The sequence below is a fragment of the Rhyacophila brunnea genome, unplaced genomic scaffold (assembly GCF_057557595.1).
Source record: "Rhyacophila brunnea isolate RB1 unplaced genomic scaffold, BYU_Rbru_1.0 scaffold_15, whole genome shotgun sequence".
NCBI classification, from domain to species: Eukaryota; Metazoa; Arthropoda; class Insecta; order Trichoptera; family Rhyacophilidae; genus Rhyacophila; species Rhyacophila brunnea.
The window spans coordinates 14,494,579-14,521,120 of NW_028232806.1; the positions used below are offsets into that span (position 1 = coordinate 14,494,579).

The 26,542-nt window shown below is 30.8% G+C and overlaps 1 protein-coding gene across 1 annotated transcript in view; it reads right to left on the reverse strand.

Annotated features, from left to right (window-relative positions):
* The window catches only part of LOC147074942 (lachesin-like), a 187,487-nt gene that overhangs the window by 22,235 nt on the left and 138,710 nt on the right, over positions 1 to 26,542 (reverse strand). The window contains exon 4 of the mRNA XM_085943277.1: positions 22,426 to 22,603. Coding sequence (XP_085799403.1) covers positions 22,426 to 22,603 — 178 coding nt within the window. The remainder of the gene's footprint in view (positions 1 to 22,425; positions 22,604 to 26,542) is intronic.

A 26,542-nucleotide genomic window follows, 5' to 3' on the forward strand; every position in this document is an offset into this window, starting at 1 on the left:
CAGTGATGATTTTTTGTATTTACTTTCACGTGACCTCAGGATGTCTGAAGCAGTCTATACAAAACGATAGGCGTTAATACGTAAGCCTAAAATCTTTGCATATAATACATTATCAAAATAATTATTAATAAGATAATTAAAAAAAATATACTTACATTCAATCATATATAAATAAATATACTTAGATTGTTTTTTAAAATAAAAAATTATTTTGATTATTTTGATAATTTTTGATGTGTATAAATGTTTAAAAAAAATACATAAGTAATTTAAACTTATCAGTATCACTCAATTTTTTGTCGTCAGTGAGTTATGGAAATTTCATCGAATTAGTGTCATTATCATTATTGTGTACCTACCTATTCATTAGTAGTAATATCGTATCATCTTCTTATTTCCCGTAAATATTAAACCTAACAAGTGCATTCTTTTTCTCTGATCTCCATAGCCTACCTCGTTCTAAAGTCAGCTTTCGCAGCTGATTCATATATTAGGTATGTGTTTGTATATGCCGAGTAAGTAGGTACCTATATTACAAAACATCCAAATGTTATGCCTGTTGAATAAACTCAATATTAGTATATTAGATACATACTTTATAAAAATATGAGTATTTAATAAAAAACAAAGAATTACAATGTGATTGGATCAGATCAGATATCCAATGAATCGAATACAATATATTATTATTTAATCTTTTTATTTTTACCCCAATATTAAAAATTTGATATGCATCCCCTAAATATTTTCAATCCGTAAAACAATATCTGGTTCAAAAATTAATATTAAATCATTTACTTTGTTTTATTTTCCCCTCTTTAAGCTGTATAGCGTTATTAAGCCTTGATAAAATGCTCTTGGAAAATATACCAATTACTAGCATGTCAAAGACAAAATCAATTTATTATTGTTTCAGGCAACCCTACGACGATATTAAAAATGGATATTAGAGATTTATCTTTACAAGCTTGCAATATTTTTACTTCCGTGTATCTTATAATAATTTAAACGTCAACATATTATTACTGATAAAATTATTTTTCATTCAATGAATAATTCACAAGATTTATAAATGTTACATTCTTTATTGAACATAAATAATAATTGTAAAACACCTCCAAGAAATAAATAACCATTACAAAATTTTGAGAGATATGCTGATTAAGGTAATTAATACCTTTATTTAATTACAAAAGATGACTGCCAAAAATAGCGCAATTTAGAAAGCTTTTCAGAAAGAATTATAAAACTACTAGTTAATTTCATCGCAATAAGATAATACGTATACAGCTTAGTTGTAGTACATATAAGTGCAAATCCCAGTGGTTATACATTTCTCAGAGGTGTTTTTAATTATGTATATATGTCATTATTATATAAAATAAGAGTCATTCCACGTAATTATATAGTAAATATAACTAGATGTTATTAGCGAGATAATTCATTTATATTAATACAATACACATCAATATACCACGAGGCTCAATAACATTAGTATGGTAGTAGAATTAGAAGCAAAAAGATAATAAACAGACAGATTTTAATAGAATCACATATTTGCATTGCGAACGCACTGGGAATCGAATTTCGGGTCTTCAGATGATTAGCCAGTACCTTACGTATTAGATTTCGAAGGCCGCCTCATTATCGTCAATTGGGATTGATTTAGGGATGTAGGTACCAATTAATTTTCAAAGGTCTTTCTATCCACAGCATATTGCTGCCAAGTATTTCAGCCAACATTTTTTATCAACTATTTGTCTTTTCATTATGGTGGCGGATCCGTGACCGTCCTTTGCCATAGGTACTCATTACACTATCAGACTGCATTTTCCAGTGGTTATCTACTTACCACGAGACGTGCCGAGTCCATTGCTATTTTACTAATTCGCACAAATTGCATTGTGTACTTTTCTAATATTCTTATTTTTATTTTGAGTTCGGTTTGCGATATGCCCAACATAAATCTTTCAATAGTAGTTAATACAAAACTTAGTTAATGGTATTTTGTCACATAGTGGTAAATTAACTAAGATTAAATTCACACAATATGGTATAGGTATATTATAAATTATTAAGTGCCTGTTTTTGTACGGAAAACACTCAATACTATGGAGAGTAGACGGAGAGAATACTTGGTCAAGAGCCAATAGAGCCAGTGAATCGTTTTAATTTTAGGTCTGCTATGAATATACATAATATATACTAAAAGGTGTATTGGCCCTGTAAATAATATGATAATTCCAAGTAGGTATGTACCTACACAATCGGTGCTAAACTCACTTTCTGAAAATTTGTAGTACATGTACACGAGGTATATTGTATTTTTAGTTGGGTTTGTTTAGGTTTAGGGATTATCGAATATCATTTTTGAGACAATTCTTTAATTGAAAACTTTTTGGGGTGTGATGGGGGAGTCAACTGTATAACAAAAAAGAGATAACTCTAAATAGATTGAACCAATATTGATAACACTTGAACTTTATTTTATATATCAATTTAGTACCTAGAGTAACTATACATCATAAAAACATTCCGTTCCTACCAGATAAAACATCTCGAACACACCGCACTAGGTACAACAGTGAGGTGGTGAGGTGAGGTGTAGAAAAAGCAAACTGTATCCACTAAATCACTCGTAACAGTGAGTAGGTAAATTTTATAGATAGTAGGGGTGGAGTGGTAAGGTGAGGTACGTGCAGAGAGATTTGTAACTATATCCAATAGATGTTTCAGTTCAATCTCCCCCACCCACGATGGCCGCGTGGCTTAAACGCCGGCCTATAGAGTCGAGTGTCCCAGGTTCGAATCCTGGGTCTGGCAAGTACACATATTGTTTTTCAATTTGTGTATGAGTCAGAGTATGGACCTAATAGATTGAGCAAGTGGCTGATATCCATTTCTCGTAAAAATAAAATCTGTTAATACAAACCTCCACCCTGTGGAGGCCTATATATGATCCTATTAGGATCGGACATGGTCGAAAGAAGAAGATACTTTTTTTTTTTTTTTAATTATGGAATATCTTTTGAAGTTATCAAAAAAGAAAAAATGCTGATCCCATTATACAAAATAAATAAATAAATATAAACGTTATGTGGCTAATTTATTTTTGAAGATTTATAAAACGATTTTTCAGCTACAATTTTAATTATTACGATATCAAATTAAAGTTTTCATTGGGATAAAAAAAAACAATTTTAATTAAAACTGTCTTGCATGATATTACAATAATATAAGTCGACGTAATTTTGACAAAGATATTAGGTACATTTCAGCAATCTTAAAATGTGTAGAAGACATTGTTTGTAAAAACAAAAGCATGGGATTAGACAGCAAAATACAATGTTACAATCCGTACGTGACTAATCCAATAATGTCGCCACAGACACAGTTAAAACAAGTTGTGTGATGTAATGTCTTAAAATCATGATACCTACATCCAATCAGGTAAACTCCTCAGAAATTACATACAATCTGAACAGCTCCGAACAATTAACAAATGGTGTGGCCGAGTGAGGAAAAAAATGAAACCATCTTGTTTTCACAGTCTGTTCTGATAAACTTGAATTTCACACACCATCTTGCACTAAAGTCCCGCTGGCCGTCATCTTCTCAACAGATCAAAAAGATAAGATATCCTCGTAGCTGGGAATCAACTTTTCAAAATTCAAAATTCGAATAAAAACGGATCCAACGGTCGGTCTACAATAAGCTCTTGTGGTTTTTGACTTCTTATCCGCGGGCTATTTGTGTTTTATTAATGTTGAAGTTTTAAAACTATTATGTAATTTTCTGAAAGCCTGAGTATTTATGTGCCTAGTTTAATAAATATATACCTACATCTATTTTTTTTGTTAAAATTTGTTAAACACGAAGTATAACAAGGAGCATAAAATATCGCAATTTCCAAATATGTATATATTTTATTTTTATTTATAGTCAGTCACTTTTTCGTGGTTATAATATTTTTCGCATTACATACATACACTATTTTCTATTAAAAAAATATATTATCTTATTAATAATATATTATTTTGTCTCGATAATATATATTCTACAACGAAAGAGAGAAAACATCTGTAAACGTGTAGGTGAGTACGAGACAGAAGACGTATTAAATGGGCTAAGTTGGAAGAAAAGATACAAGTAATCGCAAATTCAAAATTTGAGAAATCAATGGACATTAAAATAAAGAAATCGTTTATTTTAATCTGGTTGTGAAAAAAATCAAATGTTACGATACTCTCATAGCAGTTTGACAGATGCTCACAGTGAAGAACTAGCATATTGAGTGTATAAGATATATTGAACGATATTAAAATTAATTGGTAATATTTATGTTGTGTAATTTTGACAGGTGACACTACCACCTGGTAATTTTTTCAAGTAATATAACAATAATCAGCCAGGATTGTAAACCCTACTTGAATTATTCAAAATATTAAATTTCCGAATATAAACATATTTGAAACTTTTTGCGATATCATGGTGCGAGACTAATCAATGCGCTCCCCAGAGACCAAGTCATTTTCAATGATGAGCTGTGTAGTTGCTTTAGAAATTTTATTTTATTTTTTAACATTATTTTATGTTTTTTTTTCTTCTTTCTTCTGTGTGTAATTTATTATTTGCTATGTATTCTTATTTATGTTTACATTTTGTTTGATAGAAACAATTCTTTTTAAATTTAAATGCCATGTTTGTAAACGTCCTGAACTTTAATTTGTTATATGTATAATGTTTTGTTTTTAAATAAATATGATTAGTCAGACAATCATACATTCTGGATATTAAAAAAACACACTGTTGCAAAAATGACGTCTGATAATTGAAAATGTGATAGATATTTAACAATAACTTGGAAATAATAATGTCTCAAATTAGTATCTGTTGTGTAAATGTCTGTAAAAATATCACTTCGTATTCCCAAATATTAATAATATAAAAATTACATTGGAAAAATATTAAATTTTGGTTATGAAAATAGCAATATCTTCGCGAAATTTACATCTACTAAACTCAATGATAATTGGAGTAATGCATAACATAATCTATCATCGTGATATTAAGATATAATCCTAGCATACCAATATACTACGCCGTAATATATGTATCTCAGCACTTGAAGGTTTGATTACATTTCAATTCATCCCTCAGTCTAAGGGGATGAGAGGGGTCACCACACTATAATGAACATTACTAGACCGACAGTTCAGCAAGTACTTACGATTATGAAATGATAATAAGTTGATAACTAGTATTTTTTTAAATGGTACATAATATGTAAAAAAAATAATAAATGAATTCTTGGATATTAAGTAACTGTGTATAGTATGTCAACAATGATTGGTTCAAAGTTGTGTCCGGAAAATTCTATATAGGTATGCAGTTGGCCGTATTATACTTAATCGTGAGGTATCTTTTCGAAAATATATGGCCGTATTGTATTAAGGTCAAATTCATGTCAACATATTATAACACTTAAAAATACGTAATAAAAACCACAGGGATGTAAGGAAAATACTGAAGAAAAAACGTAGGTTAGTAAGTAGATTAGATATACAATCAGATTTTATATATTTTATATAAAATTCTGTTAGGTGCACGTAAGTATCAAGTCGTACCATTGTCAAAGGGTGGATGTAAGCTGTTAAGATCTGACGTAAATAGTGCAGACTAAACTTTGATAATTATCCGTATTTAATTTCATTGAACTAAAACTGTAAATTGCAGAGTGTTGGTTAATTAAAAAAAAAATTATTTGCCCTGTGTTAACCTAGCCATAATAGATAATAGTCAACAAATATATTATATATAAAAGAGTGTTTTTTATCTATTATGGTTTGATTTAGGCAGAGGAAATGAAGTAAAAAAACTAACCAACACCATCTGAAATTTGTATTCCTAATAAAATGAAAACAGTTAATATGACTAACAACGTGTACGATAGTTTTGTAGGATCTTCACAGCCTACCTCTGCTATAATGGTTTGGATTAGGCAGGTTTTAATTAAATTTTAAAAACTAACCGGCAACATCTGCAATTTGTATTCTTAGTTTAATGAAAACAAATAAGTGTGATTGACAAATATTGGAGTGCACTTTTCATTTTGGATCTTAACAGCCTGTCTCCACCATTCGCCACTGAGTCATACCAATCAAATATTTAATAATAATGACAGTATTTTTATCAGATATTTGATCAAATTAATTTAAAATAAATATCAAATTAATGTTCTCATTGAATACCTATTATAATAATAATATAAGAATATTGAGACCGAGAAGTTCTACGTAGTATCAAAACAAGGAAACTACAGTACCTCGGTCACAATATGAGAGGACAGAAATACAGCATTTCCCAACTTGTCATTTGAGGAAAGATCGCGCCGCATTTCGTGGCTTAAGAACCTCCGTGATTGGTACGAGTGCAGCTCCACTGAACTGTTCCGGGTAGCAGACGACAAAGATAAGATCGCCTTGATGGTGGCCGACCTCCGTTAGGGGATGGCACAATAAGAAGAAGAATTGAATATGAGAAAATTGGAACATTACTGTCTGCAATGCTACACGAATAACACATTTTTTTTATCACAATGCTACATGGCTATCTCGTTTTGGTAAGACAGCTCACGGTTAACTGTGCTACGGCGAAATATTATAATACTTACAATTTACACGTAACTGTCGGATGCGGTTATGTACTAAGGAAAGTGGCGCGAAATAAGTTGTCATTAAAGATTAAAATAATAAAACCATTCAGAAAAAATAAGTTCAGTCGTTTTAGTATAAGATATTATGAATATCAAGATAATTATTATTGGAATACGTTGTTGAATATTCATAACCAAAATAATTTGAATTACTCAAATATATTGAGTTTTATCAAAATATAGAACAGTTAATAAAAATAATTAGGAGACTGATTTTATATTGAATATTAATGATATAGTTTTTATTGTAAAACCGTGTAGATAATATATCTAATATCGGAATATTAATAAATCGCGAGTGGAAAAATGATAAAAATACCGGGTTTAATATAAAAATTACCGGTAAAGCCGGTATTACAATCCCTAGTGAATATATTGCTATTCTAGTTTTAGCTGCAATCAAATAGAATCCGCAGAGGAAGGTAACCATTGCGTAAACTGCATTAGGGATGTACTAGACTCTGACAATCAACTCGAACGTTTGCACTTCGGGATTACAAATGAGATATAACTAAATGCTTTGTCGTTACAGTCTAAATTAACTTTTATGTTTGTGTTACCGTTGCAATGAAGTATTCTATTCCATCTATTCATTATTATAGTATAGAGTTAAAGTAAATTATGCTAACCATGCTATGCTAGACAAAATTAGAACATAATATAAACATATATCTGAAGTTTGACATCCATTATTGTATTAAGCAATTTGAATGAATTAAAATAAAACTTAGTGTGCAATACGTATTCTACACAATTTAATTATGATTCAAATCAGTTTTGTCTGTTTTAATAGGACATTTTCAATTAATTTATGTAGACCCAGTAATACTGATTTTAGGTACACGGAAGCCAAAAACACTAATAAGTTTAGATACCCCCTTGTAAAAATTGTAATAATACGATAAACCTCCATTGTCAATACAGCTATAAAGCAATTAAAAAAGCAACCTAATAAGATGACAATTAGAAAACATTGATATTTTTTTCAGCATATTGATAATTTAAACTTTCAATATTACAAAACATTATTTTTAATCTCAAATTAGTATTTAACGCCATAAAATACATGTGTAAACTGAAAATCAAGAAAATCAGACGATAATAAATAATAAAAATAAAAAATTTGGCTGTCATCTTGTTGTAAAAATAAGCCCTACAATCAAAACTAAATTATCTTTTTTGGCTATTGTAAATATAAGATATTATGCTGTGTTCATTTACTATTTGTTTCTCAAACCATTTATTAGATGTCACTATATATTTGTAGACCAGACTATTACAAGTTGTTAACTTAAACACAAGGTTTAATCAGGTGGAGTTATATCCTCTGTTATGTGGTGGGTAATTTTGTATAATTTATTTTTTTCAATTTATTCTTTCCGTGACTAATAACAAATATGTAGTGATTCGCCCAAAAGCGCTTCACGTAGATTTTATCCATGTATAAATCGGCACGTTTTATTAATAAGCACCTTTGTAAATTACATGTTTCATAATAAAATTCAAGCACATTGAATTTTTTATGCAAATATACGGGAAATATTAAAATGCATTGTTTTTAAAGAAAAATAGCTTTTATAAAAGCGTTCATAAAATATGGTAAGCCTAAGTAAGCTTTTGAAGTACATTTTTTATTTCGTGTTGAATTCTAAATAATGTAAAGATCATTTCACAAAAAGATTCTATCCGCTCATTCTTAATCATTCATGCCAGATTTGAGCAAGTATCATTAATTTAAAAAAAAATGTGTAAGTGTAAGCTGGATCTTTGATGATTCCAACTGGGAGAGTATTACAAAATATATAAAGTAATGAAAATTTATATTATATTTTTTTAATTAAAAACTAAATAGGTATCTAGGTAGATGTTTAGATTTAATTTCTGATTTGTAACATAGTGGAGAAATGCTATTTTCAGTACATTTTTACAGATTTAGCATGTTTAAATGATTCGTGCACGACACTAGAAGATCTATTATTTAGTATACATAATACGAACAACCATAATATTATATTGTATTATCTTGTTATAGAAATTGTGAAATAAATACTTTGATTGATTGGGGTTACGCCTTTCTATCATTTTTTAAAGGAATGAACCGCAGTGGAGGTTGTATTAATATTTTTTTATGACGGAAAATAAATGTTAGCTAATTGTCCAACCTATTAGATCTATACTTTGGCTCCAAATACATATTGAAAGACAATATGTGAATTTTCCAGATCCGGTATTCAAACCCTGGATCTACGACAGGGGGGGACTACTATTAGGGCGCAACCGATCAACCATAGTGGGTATGCCATGCTATTGGCATTATACAAGTAAAATACTTTGTTTTTAATTATTGATCGATGCTAAAAGCTTTTATTGAAATTTTATTTAAAAATGTACATACTAAAATCAATATTATCAATCCTTGTGATCTCCAGAACCTATATTAAAAGTCAAAATGCGATCCTCATATTTTGCATACGGATCTCCCACGGGCGCCGGCTTTAATTAGTGGTTTATATTTTATGTGCACAATTACGTATATGTTTAAATAGTTATGTTATAGGCATCTTTGTTGTTAGTTGCAGGGGTTTTGTTATGTTTCGGATAATATTTTATACTCGCATTAGATATAGAATATCTTAAATATCTTAGAATATCTTGGTATAATTTTATAATTGTATGACTAATTTTCACTTTTAAGGCTATCTTTAAACCTGGCAAATCGATTGTATCATCTGCCGCTGCATACTTCTGTTAGTTGACCTTAATAATAATAGTACCTAAATAAAAATAATTACAAGATAAAAAGAACTTTTTATGTAACACGTTTTTAAATTTTCTGTTGAATCATATAAACTTGACATTTCTATGTATTAATAAATACTTTTTTTTGTACTTGATAGAAATACTGAATAAATATAGAATAAGTACTGAAATGTCATTTTGACATTTCATATTGATTTCCATAGTAACGCACGTATATATCAATAATTTAATTGCTAGGACCCTCTTAGAAACCAATAATAGTGTTTTACTTTTTACGATTTTTTTCCGAAATAACTCTTCTTACAAAACAGATTAACTGAAAATGAATTTAATTCTGCTTAATACTTTGGACGCTGAAGACGCACATGCGCGTAATGACCAGGCGGCCGATATATGTAATTAACGTGCATTTTAAAGTTTGCTAATTAAAAAATCATTATCTACTCAGCAGCGAATGAGTTAAAGATGGCTAACAGTATTAAAAGAATACATTGTCACCGTGTTCTGATATTTTCCAAAAGTTTCAAATGTCTAACTAGTCGGGAAGTCGTCCAATACAAATTTTGGACAAACAAGAAAAAAATTGTACTGGACAAACAAGAATACGAACTAATAAAAACGTAGTAATAAAATGAACATCTCGAATTATCTGGCTCTATTACAAGATACACATGTTACGTTGTATTCAGTCCTTTTTGGAAGGCTACTCTTAAATTTAATTTAAAAAAAATGTCAAATATCAACGGAATCTTTAAACACAGTAGAGTCTAAAATATAATGCGGCGGGGTGTGTATTTTTGCAGATATGTGTTGTGCCCGCTGTTAAATAAAGTGAGAGGAAAGAAAAGGAGAGAATAATAAATATGAGAATCATCATTTCGTCGCATGAAATATGCAAGATTCTGACGAATGGCTACGGGATCCGACAAGACGAATGAGTTGTGCCATTACATTTGAGTATAATTCTCAAACGTTCGTTTTAAGCTGCGCGCGTATTTATCTTGCTTTTAATTCATTCGTCGCCATGACAGTCACTGCCCTCGTAAAATGATTAGCCTTAATTCACATTTTTAAAAAAATATAATTAATATTTTGATAAAAGGTGAGGAGGAGCTAAAATTTAAAAAAAAATACAACCTTCAATCTCTATCAGCGTTGCCAGATATTTATTTTACCAAATCGGGATTTAAGTAGGTTTTGTATGCGTGAGTTACTTCAAATTCAGTAGAGCCTACCTGGGCTTAACCTTTGGTGGTGTTAGTTTATACGTAAGACTACAATCGGTTTATAATACGTACGATCAATGTCGCAACACCTATCCATAGAGTATAATACATAATTATAACAAGGATATAATTTACATACGTTATTAGGTAATTAGGTAGGTTTTAAATAATCGCCTTATAGGTACGGAGTTTTTTTTTTTTAGAATTATTAATAACCATGTCCTTGTTTTTTCGTACAAGGTGGTTGTTAGTAATTTTGAACAATCACAAACACCCAGGCTTTGAGAAAAATACATAAATATTTTTGTCATGACCGGGAATCGAACCCAGAACTCTCGGGTGGAAGGCCAACGCCTTACCCACTGCACCACGAGAGCCACCTGGGTACGGAGTTTTTGCCTTTGTGATATATATTATAACACATTGTAATAAATAAGTTTATAATATTTTCAAATAACATTTTAACAAACAGTGGGGTTAGACGTAAAGTGTAGTCAGGTAGAAACTACCGACGTAATGAGGTGCGACCCGAGTTTTAAAACCTGCAAACTCCATTTTATATTATTTAAGATAAAAATTTACACAAGCGACGTAACTAGCACAAAACTTTGGTGCATGTAGTCACTGCTGTTTGAAATAAGTACCTGATTCTTAAATCCCGGCATTGCTCTCAACGTAACGATCTTAAAATTCCGAGACTGATAAAGACTTTCATATAATTTTTATCTAAAATAATACCTTTTTTATTCTTTGTATGCCATACCAGAATCATTCTGATTACTTTGACGAAGGCATTTCTGTACTGAAAATTGTGAAATAATTTCTTAATTCTTCTAATTTTCATTTAATTTGTTATAATAATATTCCCTAGCCAGAACGTATATCATCGTTATATTCCAGGAACTTTTCACTGAAGCGGCTTCCTATTGCCCTTTCCGGTGGTTTTTTTTTGTAGAGGGTATCTTGAGTTCTTTCTTCACAATCAGCACGTTTACGTTATTTTTATTGGTACAAATAAACACGAAAACCATTCCATACACAATGCGGTTATCGGCGGCTATCGACGGTTATATTCAATAATTGATAAATTCGTAAACATGTCAGTCAAATTTGAGTATGCTCGTGCTGGCGTATCCACCCGAACATATACACCCAGAATTTTTTTCGTCATATCATCGCGACTACAACATGTCGTAAAACAAATATTATGTTACTACTAATCACTCAATATTTGACAGCTCGCGGGGATCTATAAATTAAGGCGGTGGTCCTGGCGTAATTATTTTTCAAAACAGTTGCATCTCGCATCTCTATTCTCAGTATGTAATTAACGTACTCTATCTCGCTCTAAAAGTTAGCACAGCCAAGAAAGGGGCAGTTAAATGATAGATTTAACAGTTTAGATGGTTAATTTATTGTAATAATTAACTGCCTGAATACGTAATGTGATGAATGTGATATTTTTATTATATTTAGTTCTTTTTGGATGTTAAGTGATATATGTAAGAATCGCCAAGCTGGTTTTTAATGAGATTGCAGTTTCTCCATAACTTGACCGGTATAAATTTATCTAACAGATTGTCATTATCACTATAACCTGGAGTTTGCGTGATTCGATGGTTCGTGGTTAGATGTCGAAGATGATAATATGTACATCTTACTTGTAAATAAATTATTACTCTTTCTAGTAAACCGTCATCATAATTAGTAATTTTTTTGTATATTACATAAATAATTTGCTCATTGCTCAATACAAATAATGGAAATTAGTCCTTAACTTTCTAGTTGCAATTATTGTCTTTAATTATTAATGATATAACCTCAGACAAAATATTAACAGCAATTAATATAGTAGGTACTTAGTTTCTATAACTTAATAGAGAATAGTATTGGTTTCTTCCATTTAGAAAAAAATTGTCAATATATTATAAAAATTTAATAAAATATTATTATTTTAATATTTTTTACATAGATAATGCGTAATGTGAATACAAAATTAATAAAATACAAAGAATAAAAAATTTACCTAATTTTACTTTAATGATAAATAATAGAATGTAAATTTATAATAATCATCTATAAATTATTAATTAAAGTGACCTCTTTGTTATGTAACGAAATATAATTTGGAAATTTAATTAAAAGTAAGTAGTTTCTCATAAAACAGTATAAAAATATACTAACATCTGATAATTTCTTATAAAATTCCATTCAAGTTATCATATTTTTAAGTCACTTTTTTAATATTTAAAAAAATATATATCATAATAATATAATGTAATCTTTTTCAGCCATCGTAAATGTATAAAATTTAAATTAATTAGTGAATGAAAATAGTAATTTTTAGTAAAATTATGTACGTGAGTTCGTGAAACAATGATTGTGACATTAGAATAAAATGCTATAAATAATTATTAATAAAAATAAACTATTAACCTTGTAAACCACAATAAAACACGTCAATTACTAATCATATAAAAAAACCAGAAAGAAAATGGACTAGACTTATTACATTTTCATCAATCCCGGACTTACAATTTCTTTCCCGGGTTACAATCACTACTTTCTACTATTTACTATACCGGTAAAGCTCGCAAAACTATCGCCACAGAATATAATTATTATTGCAGAAAGTTTTCTATCAAACTGATGGAGTGAAATAGTTTATGATGTGAACTTCAATGGAAATAAATAGGTCAATGAAATATTATTATATAATAATTTAATCCGTAATGTAGTTTTTTCTACAAAAATATAGTTTCTGATTACGTGGATTGGTATATTATGCAAACTGGTGGATAGAAATCCAAGTACTGTTAATTATTGCTATGCTACCTTTTAGGTTTTTTGTAAGAATTATGTAGGTACTTACTTTAAATTATACTAGTTGGGCTCCATCTCCTGGCAACATTATCAGCCCACACCCCAGCCTCCTGTCAGAGCCCCTATTTTTCATTCACTATATATAGAAAACGATGGAACGTGCTAATGTAAAATTATTTAAGTTTCATTATTTCGAAATCTAGATCGACGAAGTGATGGTTTGAGATTGATAGTAACGTTAACAAAACGTTACTCAAGCTGTCGCTACAGATAATTCGTATTCGTGGCCGACTGTACAACCATCAACCAGGAATCTATATCCATCCTAAGCTCTCTCTCTCCAGCCGGTTACAATTAGCCTCAATGTGTTCCTCTTGACGTTATCCACCCATCTCACCCGGGGGCAACATATCAGCCGATTGAGATACAGAGGCTCCTTCGTAAACTTTATAGAGAGCTCTAGATCCATCGCATCACAACCAACGTGACCGGCTCATCTTAGTCTTCGCGCCCTCAAAACATTGACAATATTAGGCTATATAATGTATTTCAAAAAAAAGTGTACACCATAATTAATTATTCGTCTTATATAAATGTTTTTAAGGAGCGGCTCTCGTGGTGCAGTGCGTAAGGCGCTGGTTTTCCATCCGGGAGCTTTGAGTTCGATCCCGCGGAGGACACAATATATTTATGTGATTTTCTCAAAGGTGTTTTTCTTTGGGTGTTTGTTATTGTTCAAAATTAATAACAACCACCTTGTACCAAAAAGCATGGAAATGGTTATTTATAATTTAAAAAAATTGTTTCTTAGGTTTTTGTGTAATATAATAATATATTCATGCATGACATAAAATATCAACTTTTTTAAATGAATAATAACTGCGTTGTTTACATGTTATAATTGCAGATTATTTAAAAATATGTTATAGTGAAGCATCCATTAAACTAATTTTCTTTAGTAACTTGTGGCCTAGTTGAGACTAATTTTATTATTCAATAAACAGAGATTTATCTTATCCTATAAACTTAACAATAATATAATTTGAAATTTAATGTAGTTTTAAGTTAATAATTTTCGAATAAATTCAGTAAAAGCACAGACCGGTTAAAGGAGAGTAAAAGTATATCTAAATAATGAAAATATTAATATTATTAAAACTAATACTCTAAAGGCTCCTAGATATGGCATTTAACAAAGGCCCTTTGATAATACGGTCTACCGCACCAATCATTGGTCGCTTGTTAATTTTACAATCTGACAAGCGGAAAAATGAAACCTAGTAAAGCCGACGAGTAGCGGTGTACACAATTTAAAAAATTAAATGCAATCCAACAATATTAGTAAAACAAATAGATCAAAATATTTGAAGACATGACCTAATGATAATGATAGGTATATTAAATAAACATCCTAAAGAGAATGAATGAAATAAAAATTTACTTCGGTAGGCCTTTCATTTATTTTTGAAATTTAGAATTTGATTTTATTACTTACTTGTTTATGAAATTAATTATGTGAAGGCTGTTAGTTCATTGAAAGGGTCACCAATTTTTAGGATCCACTTTCAGTGAGTCACCATTTTGTAGTTGTTTTATGGACTACATTTTAGTTTTCACACGTGTCAGAATTAATTAATTATACATAACTGATTTTGATAGATGTTTATAGTTCGATTGTTCAGATGCGACTAACTTTACAATGTTATAGTAGTATAAATTATAATGATAGCGTTAGTTAAATTTCCTGTCTATATATATTACTAGATGTTTAGCCCATTGCACATTTATCCTGCTTGGCGACCTCTATCACATCGCTGACTCTTGTTTGCTTCGTTATCCATTTTGTGATACGCGTTATGCCTAACATGCATATTTCTATGTCACGTTGCGTCACTCGTAATTTTTGGATTTCTCTTACATTAAGAGTCCATGTTTTACATGGATACGTGAGCATTGATAGCACACATTGCTTGAAATATTTACGCTTAAGACATAATGGGAGGATACTTTTGAAGGTATTATTCAGGCGCATAATGAATAAAATACATATTTACTGTACTTACACAAATTTATCACAATAATTACCATACACTTGAATAAATAAAGCTGAAATTAACGAAAATGTTATAATTCTTATTTTAAATTATTTTCATCTTAGCTTTCCATAATGCTATAAATTCTTTACATTTGACTTTTATATGGCATGCTAACACCCAGCTGAATCGGTCTATGTTTACTTTACATTATGTTTTAAGAGGTCGCACATATGTCATTATTTCATTTATTTATAGTTGGACATAGTTATGCAGAAAGTAACCAGTCCACAAAAAATAAAAAATGAGATATGATATAGATTAGATGGGAGAAGGTTTTTTCTACGTTCTGCTGAAAATAGCCAAACCGCAAAAAAAATATTCTTGAAATAAAATACTATTTACAATTTTACATTTTGCATTTTACATATATTTTTGATCATCATGTTGTTTCTAAAGTGCCATTATCTCAGCTCGACATTATTGTAGACTGGCTACATTCTGCATAACTATCGTCGGTTTATATTGTCGTGGGTCCCAGGTTTGAATCCTGGGTTTGGCAAATACACCCATTATTTTTTAATGTGTGTTTGAAGTCAGAGTATGTACCTAATATGTTGAGCAAGTGGCTAATACCTATTTCTTGTAAAATCAAAAAAAATTTATAAACCTCCAGTCTATGGAGGTCCATATAATCTTGTAATATACATAGAGAAGGTTTCTTTAAGCATAACTTACAATAAATTCTATAACGCCAGCCAATTTTAATTCATTTTATAATATTGTCCATACATTGTTAATATGTCTACACAGTCTACACATTATTTAGACTTAGCTCCGAAATTCATTAAGCTTGACATTTATTTTAGATAATGCATGGATCCTTAGGTATGTTTTTTTTTGATAATATCCGATCCTAATTATGGATCGAGGTTTATATTAACAGATTATTGTTTTTATGAGATATGGATATTAGCCACTTGCTCAACCTATTAAGTCCATCCTTTAACTCCAAACACATATTGAAAAACAATGTGTAATTGCCAGACCCAAGATTCTAACCTGAATGTAACATTAGTATTAATGTTTGAAATTGACCAATTAATTATTATGATTTTCGAACCAAAGTATTGTATTTTGACGTTTTTCTATAGCTTATCGGTTGGAAAAATTGTTTCATGTAAGGTTTTTTAACGTTACGTTATGTTGTACAATAATATTAGGATTGTATCAACGACTATTTGCTAGTACCTAATAATATAATAGTAAATTTCATTGTTCAACGACCGCGAGTGGTTATTCAAATTATACGTCTATCAGCAAACGAGGAATTCAATTATGATCGCAGAACGGTTTTCCATTAATCGAAAAGTTCGGAAAGCGTATTTCACCCAATCACGCTCAGCACCAGTTTCCTTCCTTGAACCCGGTATTCATTAGTGCCATACGAATCGTCTGGTGGAGATTGGAATTGGGTATTTCATGCCATTTCATAAAACGCTTAAATTCTGCGGTGGAAAATTATTGCATAGCATGTTAATGCTATTGCATACAAACGAAATGACGCAATAGAAAATATTAAACCAAATATTAATGAATTAAATTTTTGGTACCTACATATGACATTAAAATAGTATCCTTACGAAATGAAAATCATAGGTACACAACAATGTGTTACTATTTTACAATACTACGAATGTTATAGACAACGACGTAATGTAGGAATACGCTTATCGTAATAATTTAAGTAATGTAGGCCTTAAATATCATTACATTATATATTTGTCTTAATTTATCTATTTATCTACCTATAACGCATACAATATTTCTCTGACATTCGTAAATTTTTACACAAAAAAGTTTGGCGTCTTTGTTGCGCGATCTCAAAAATATAACACCCACGTTGCACCCCTTTCATGCGTGATGTATTCAATTCGTTAATCACGTTTTGCTCACACGCTTATCAATAAACTTATGTAAAATACACTGGCTTTATCCAAATAGATACTTCCCAAACCATACTAGTATTCAAAACGACGCGTTTTTTATCTATGAATATTAATAATTGTTATCCAATATTACTTTTATTATGATAGTATTGTTAGGCCTTGTCCACATACCGCGTTTTGACTCGCGCGCATTCCAAGTATATGTGACCTCATTAAGCCGTCCACATACACTCACTCCGTGATGAATGTCGTGCACAGTCGACATACAGGTGACCTCATTGAGGTGTCCAAACGCACTCTAGGCGAATCGCGGCGAGACACGCGGAATGCGGACAAGGCCCTTAGGTATATATTTTTATTGAGTGCATCGACAAAAATATTGTCACCTGGTATTTTTTTTAAAGTACCCACTTTATAATATCATATCAGGCGGGGGGGGCGGCATAGCGATAAGAGTGTTGCAGAAGGAGACAGACCATTATTTTATTGTACTTAGTGAAAAAGATTAAAAAATTTCACGATCAAAAATAAATCAAGAGTGACTAAATGAACCAGCGTCGCTAATCGGTAAACAAATAAATTTGATAGTGGTAACCTAAAGAAATTCAAGGAATTATTTTTTGTGATCGGATAAATAATATAGAATATCTATAGTATGTAGTATGCTAAGTTTATTAATAATATGTACTGTACGTAATTTCGTGTTGAACTTGTCATTATACAAAAATCATTTAATACCTAATAGTACTTCAAGATTTGAACTATTATACTAGAAAGCCACTAGTGTGTTCTAGAAAATTTACGAATATTGAATAAAATTACGTAGCTAGGCGCTTTAATATTTCTAAAATTAAGTAGCTTAGAATAAAATTATCAGATAAAATGATTATACTCATTTTACTACGTGATCACAATATCATAATTTTATTTCACGGTATTTTAATAGTATAATTTATGCTGTAAATTATTAATTAAATAATTTTGTTTGACATCCGTTTATTAGAGCAATAATTAGTCTGAATTTACAATTAGTAATAACTGAATACAGTTTAATCAGGCAATGAAAGGCACGCGCCAACGCGTATTTTGCTATTTTGTTTGACGTATAATAATAGCATACAATGCAAAGCGTTAGTAATAAACAATATATTTTTAAATTAAACATTCATTATATTATTATAAGATTAAATTTTGCTACAGTTAATGGATAAATAACGAAAATAATATAGTGAAATATATCATTTGTTTTCAGGCTTTATAGAAAATATTCGTTCTATTTGAAAACGGTAAGTAACTTTATGTCTATATTATTTCCATCCAATTAATTGATCTCCTATTGAGGATTAAGGTCGAAACTGGTTTCAGGTAGTCTTACGACTAGGAGTTATCTTAACTTTACTACTATTGAGTTCAGTTGTATTTTTTGTTTCTGTACAAATTTGATTAAGATTAGGAATTGTAAAATATAACTTAACGCCTGCTCAGTCTGATATTAGCGTACCAAAATTATGAGAAGATCTCACGGCATCCCATCTATCGGGAGCTTCAAATAAAATAAAAAGAGGTATGGGATGTTTAAGCATGCATTACGTGCCGACTGGATTCTATTCCTCATTAATATATTCTTCTTATCATACTATCCTTTAGCGAAGGTCAGCCACCACTAAAGCGATCTTAGTTTTATCATCTGCTACCCGGAACAGTTCAGTAGAGCTGCACTCGTACCAATCACGAATTGTTTTAATCCACGAAATGCGGCGTCGTCATTTGTTACGTTTTCTGTTGATTTTTCCTTGGACGATACGTTAGGGAATGCTGAACTATTGGTGCATGTAGATTCATGCACGTGTACAAGCGATATAATTCTGGACTTTATTTGATTGTATTACCTACTACCTACCATAAGTATACGACATTTATTAGCTGGTTTGATAAGTTTGACAGATAATAAAACATCAGTCGGAGTAAGACCGAGCGAAAGGAAATAATGATACAAGTTCGACATAAATGCAACCGAGAATTAAAAGCAAATGGAACAATAATCATAATCGATTTGCCTAATTCCTGCGCACTAGAAGAAATCGTATCTGTGCATGTTCAAGGTTAAATTTATTGTTTCATTATTACTATACTATTAAAAGTTCATCATGTCTTATTATAGTAAGTATTTAAAAAAAATGTATTATTATAAAACAAATATTACAAAAATAGTTTCAAATCAGTACATCAAAATGGCAATACTAAAAAACCTTTAATTGCATGGTTTTGCCTTTCAGTAAAAAAATGTAGGATTCTTTATATTTTGTGAGAATAAAATTTCATTGAACAACTTGCAGTTCTCTAAGTGCTAATAAAATAGTTTTTTCACAGGTGCCACTGTTAATTTATAATAATAATAAATATAAAATGTGATCGATTAGAATAGTAATACATTATTATACATTAATGCATTGCTATCGTGCATTTAAGGGGTAAACGTCATATTAAAATTTTAGAATATACACACACAAAACAGGAATTTAAACGTTATACAAAAGCTAAAAGTCAACTTATTGTATTCCATCAACTGTCAGATGTTATGACATAATATTTTAGTACGTAATAGCTTCATATTCACTAATATTACTTTCTCGGAAGTTGATTGACGTAATAATATACTTCCTGCAAAACTTTAAGAGATGATAATCATGACATCATAAACCTCTAACGTAAGACTTTCTTCTTAGTAATCGTAGCATTATTTACCGTCAGTTCAGACTGTCTTCGTTTGAAAAGGATTCTATATTTTTATATCACCGTTCAACAAAATAATGGCAACCGTCGTTCTAGAAAGGTTTACTTGGTTGAAATAGAAATGAGCATTGGGCAGGCTATTTTATGAATATTGTTGACCAGTGCTTACCAAATATATCTTTTGAATTGCTAACCACTTTAGAGTAAGAAACTTTAGCGTTATATATAAATACCCATGTTTTGGTTTCTAATCAAGCCCGGAGCATGGATCGATTGAAAACGAAGTAAGTTTCAGTTTTACAAGTGCACTGACTTGCAAATAGTTTATAATTACTAATCATCCGTGTTAAAAGATGTTCCGACGTTTTCAGCGTTAAATTTACAAGTCTCAGAATAGGTTTAATTTTTTAAGCATTTATGTATACCTACTATAGAAACACTACATTTGTTAAACTAATTATGTTATTCAACCAATAACACTTTTATATTGAACATAATAATATTATGTTATATAATTTAAAAATACCTCAGATATATACGTAGGTACTCAAATAATGTTTTAAAAAATACGATGCCCGATGGAACTTGAACCCATATCTACTGGATTTTACCAATGTGATTCACCAATTAAGCCATATATGTCCTATCTAATTAAAGCGAAATTAACTAGTCACGTATATATATTGAAATGCTTCAAATTGCGTTAATTTTTGACTATCGGCGATTGTGTATTAAATCAAGATATCAATTAAGTGTCCTAATTGCCAACCGACGTTTGGATCATTCCAAGTTTTAGCTATAACGTACTTGCACTTGCTAATATTTTAATAAAGTAATTATTTTATTGGAAGCATAATTTACAAAATTATAACATTCTTTATATTATTATTGATCATACGTAATTTTAAAACCACTCAGATATACTACTACTAGATTTTTTTTTAATACGACGCTTGACGGGAAGTACCCGTCTCCACTGGATTCGCGCTAAATATTGGCTAGTGCAAGTACGTTATAACTAAAACTTGGAGCGATCCGGGCGGCAGTTAGTAATTAGGACACTTTATTAATACCTTGTTTTAATATTACGAAAGTCGATAGTCAAAAATAAACACAATTTGATAAGTATTTTAATATGTAAAAATGATTAGTTAATAATATAAACGTGAAATGTCAATATTCTTGCTGGTAAAAGTAATAATGGATTATTAGAGAGAAATACCTTAATTACAGAATGCTTAAAATAGTGATGTAGAATATTAACAATCACATATTTACGATTTACTCAATCTGGATACCGGTGCACTTGAATTATTTTGAAAATTGGCATGTCAATAATTATATTTTGTAAGATATCATACATATCAACTATTCTATCAGTGTTACCCTATTCTTTTTGAAACGCTGCGTTAGACAATATATATATTCCAAACTTGAGCTAAAATGCATAACGTGAACCGTTATCATCAGCTGACGTCATTAAATTGAATGTTTGAAGCAATATAAAGCTTGCCATGCACGATCAAATATTTGTTTTGTTTTCTATTCCGATACCCTAGTAACACTAGTTGAATAGCCAAACAAATCAAAAATGGTAGATTTTGTGTTAGTAATGCCATTCGATTTAGAAAGATATAATATCTATTTTTTAATACGTATGTTTTTGAAGTTTTTTTGAATTATATATTTTACAATTCAACAAATAATAAAGAATTAAAAAAAAAACTAGAATAATTCATACTTTCAAATGACCGTTTATGGAAATTACTTTAGTTGAACACTGAAATGTATACCTCCACGTGACCCTGAGTTGGTTGAATGTGGACCCCGCCACGCCCGTGAATAGCTTATAGACGTGGTGTCAGATTTGCAAATAGATGCACATGGGTTATTGTTCGTCACCATGCTGCGATGATACAGAAGCGATCTACAAGTCTCGCAAGGCGGATACTTGATTGATTTGTGATTCAATACTAGATCATGATTTATATTGAAGTAAGTGAGATAATGGGCGGGGACATATGAGATGTTTCGTTATGAGACTGTAAATTTTATTAATTTAAAAAAAAATGTATTTTTATAAACAATCAAGGTTTTCAAATTGAAAGACTATGTATACGGTTTTTTGACTTGTTTCCGTATTGAATTAGAGTATTGATACGCGTCTTTTTAACACGATTTCCTACCTGATTCCTCCTCTCTTGGTGTCAAAGTTGAGCTGTCTCCCAGCATGAGTCCAAATGACCTGCCCACTTGGCTGAGGAACTTTGCTGATGACGCAGCGAAGCTCTATGATGGAACCTTCTTTATAAAACTTGTCTGACACGGATACTCCACGCTCATCCACTATCTCCACTTTCGGCACTGCAAATAAAGAAAGGTGTCACTCAGTTAAACATGTTGAAATACACAAAATTTTAAATGACTTTGAAAACGTACCTACTTACTAGAAAAAGTCCTAGAAAAATATTAGATCAAGCGGAACATGAACCTCATATATTTCGTTGTCCGTATAAATGGTATTGTTCTTTAATCTATCGGTCAGCCTATGACTCAATTAAAACTAATTGCAATTAGATAGAAACGAATATATGTTAATGATTCTATGATAAAACAGTGAAATAACTGTAGGTACCTAAATACATTTCAATATACATATACAAATAATATCTTATTAATTGAATCAAGGTATGCAATTACACATAATTATAGTAATCTACCTGATCACAATAACGGAAGACATAATATTTTACAACGTGTTTCGTAAGTAGTATTCTTATTTGTTCGGTGGTTGTTTGTCCGTTACATATCTTGCAATCGATTTTTAACTAACTTCCCGACTAGCTAGACATTTGAAACTTTTAAAATATATCAGAACACGATGCAAATGCATTTTTTAAATACTTTTAGCCATCTTTAAGTAGAATTGAATTCATTTTTAGTTAATTCTGTTTTGTATGAAAAGTTATTTCGATACCATTATTGATTGTTAAGGGGTCCTAGCAACTAAATTTATTAATAATAATATACGTGCGTTACTATGAAAATCAATACGAAATGACATTTCATTATTCAGTATTTCTATCAAGTACAAATTTTTTTGATCGTTTAAGCTAGTCAAGTCAAGTTTATAATATGATTCAACAGAAAATTTAAAAACGTTGTATATAAAAAGTTCTTTTTATCGTGTAATTATTTACCTAATAATCTGTTTATCTTTAATTATGTCGGAAAGTGAATACATTTTAGAACACGACTGCGAGGAATCAATTGGAGAAGATTTAAGATCGAAATAACTATATAATTGTAATTTTTTGAATGAATATTGTAAAAAAAATCCATGTTTTAAGCACATAATTTTTATATAATATTTTATTGTATTATCACATGAAAGTTTCTAGGTATATAGGAAATAGTTGAAAATTATTTTCAAATATTGAATGTCTTAATGCATTGTTAGTATGTATCTCTATTTACCATACATTTTGATCAGAATTAATTTGAATCTGTTTACATAACTTAACTAATTTTCATTGGATTATTCTGCCGTATATTATCGCCGTATAGAAAATTAAATAAGATGCTGTTATTAAATTAACAATAGAATATGTAGATAATGACAGGTTTTAATTATTTACTTATTTCGCGAACCTATTCATAGTTTTATACGAGGATATAGCTTATTGAAAAGCCAAATTTCAGCTTATATATATAATACCAATAATATATTATTATATTGCGTGTCAATCGGGAGTATAAAGGAAACATTTATTATTTATACTGAACAATATTCATTATTTACCTTTACCATTTCAAAAACAATTTCATAAAAAAAATCTTATCGCTATTACTTACATATATGAAAATGGTTGTCAGAATTTGTGTTGAGCAGATATATTATTAATATTTTCAAAAGCTTTTCTCCCCCGCTAACACCTTTGCATATTATACACCGGATAACAACTTTCCTGCCTTTTTCGACAAAACACTAGCGCTACGTGACGATAAAATTTAAAAGCTTCCCTATTCAAAAAAATAAATTTGAAAAAATAACCCTCATGGTTTTTTTTTTACATATTCTTATGTATGAACTGTAATAACATATTATAAAAGAAACTTTACAATGCCCTACGTACGTTATGTTTTATGAATGAATGTGAATATATGGAATCGAAAGCTATATTTTCAGATTAAAATAAGTTGCGAATTATAGAATAATTGATCGAGTAAATAAAAAACCGTGTTAAAAATATTATTATTAAGTTTGTTACACATAATTAATCTGCTTAACGAAATCACTTACAAGTAATTTAATAGTTAGTCGTAATTACCCTTATTACAAGACTACACATCACTGTGGAGTCTTCCTAAATGTCTATTAAAAGATAATATCATCTCAAGTCGGTTCAAACGTTAGTTTCACGGGTTGATCATTAAAAAAAATGATAATATGTTAATTAATATGAAGCAATTTGCTATAAAAAAATCTTCATTTATTGTGAACAGGTTACCGCATTGCATTTAAAGTTAAGCACCACCATCAAAACTCGCAGCTTATTGCCGCAGGGCGCAGTATAGACGAAATTGTCTAAATTAGTGTGTATATGCACAAGGGGGGTTGAAAACAATATTACTAAGTAGTGTACAGTTTCATGAGTGTATTATATTTTGTCCATTCCGGGAATTAAGTTGTCAGACTACGCATACTATAATTAGGCTCAAATAATATAGTGAAGCTTTTATTCAACGACTTAACTTTCTTACAAAGAAGTTATAAATATACTAGCTGACACGGCAAACGTTGTTCTGCCATATAAATTATTTCTAGTGAATATTTTGGTTGTTAAATAAAAAATAACGAATGTATCGTAAGTGTGTGAGGATGGGATCTATGACAGAAAGAGGAATGGAGCGCTGTAGACGATGACCGCCGATAAAAACAAAAAAAACACCAACTTTTCATTTTCTCAATTCAAAATGAGTAATGATGTTCATAATGAATGAATTACCTGTGACAGGATCTCGTTGTTTAATGTTTATGCAATATCCGTCTTGTCCCTTCCAGAAAATTAGCGGATATTGGAGAGCGTCGTATGAACGGTGTGTGTCAGCGATGAACTCCAGATTATTGTTTCTTCTTCGAATCACGATTTCTCGCGTCGATGTGCGGTTCGCCAACCATGATTCCAGCAATGTCGTCAATAACAGGAGCATTGAAACGACGCACGTGCTCTCCAGCTGGTGTTTTATCAGGATTGATGACAACAGCGTGATTGTCACTTTTCAATTCGTGCATGTGTGCTTTGAAGAATTTCAATAAATCATTGTGCTCATTCAATAGGGCGTCCAGTTTGCCGACGATGCGCCTGGCATTAAGCGAATTGAGGCTATTTTAGCCGCAACGTGCATCCACATGATTGATGTCCTCACCGCCGCGCCGCGCCCATGAAGTAGATTTGTAAAAATGTATGTGGTTCGTTTGGCATTGGCAGCAATGAGCCTACTTTGTGGTATACTTGGCCTTTGATTTTGAACGTAGAATGGAATTGTTGACCATTTGCCGCAGTATTGTGAACTATTTCTGTTGCTCCAGACGAAGTCATTTGGAAGCATGAATTGAATGTGCGAATGAACTTCAGGAACAGGTTTGAATCTGGAACCGTGCCGATGAGCAAGCCGTTCAATGGTTCTGGTGGTATCTCAATTTCTGGTAGTTGCACTTTTCCTGATGCGCAACACATCCCGGCTGACTCATGTTTGAATTTGGGCGCCTGACAATGGGGACATTCTTTGTCCACAGCACCAATCAGCACTTTTGGATGAGCGGAATATTCAATATCTAGCTCGTACTCGAATGCGAGACGAAGGAACGAAGCGGATGTAAATGTTCGATGTACTTGTTGGCGTTGTCGGTCATTTGCTCTGCGTGTGTTAACTACGAACCGGCGCGCTTGGCTCCGTTCCAGTTGTCGTTGTTGATTTCGTTCAACTCGTGCCTCTTGTGATTGAGATGCACGCAATTGCGACATGCTTACACGCACATTTTTGTTATCTTGTTGGATTTGTTCGTCTGTTCTTTCTGCTCTACTATTTCGCATGTTTGTTGCTTTATTCGTTCGACGGCCCAAATGGCCCCCCTTGCGTCTTGCTGGCATTGTGCACTGTAATACACGCACATAAAAATAGATAAATTAAAATAAATCGTACAAAATTTTGCACGCACTGCGTTGTGATATGCCGAATGAAATGTCAAAATGACGCGACGCTTCTCTTGAATTCTTCTCGGACGTAGCGCCATCTGTC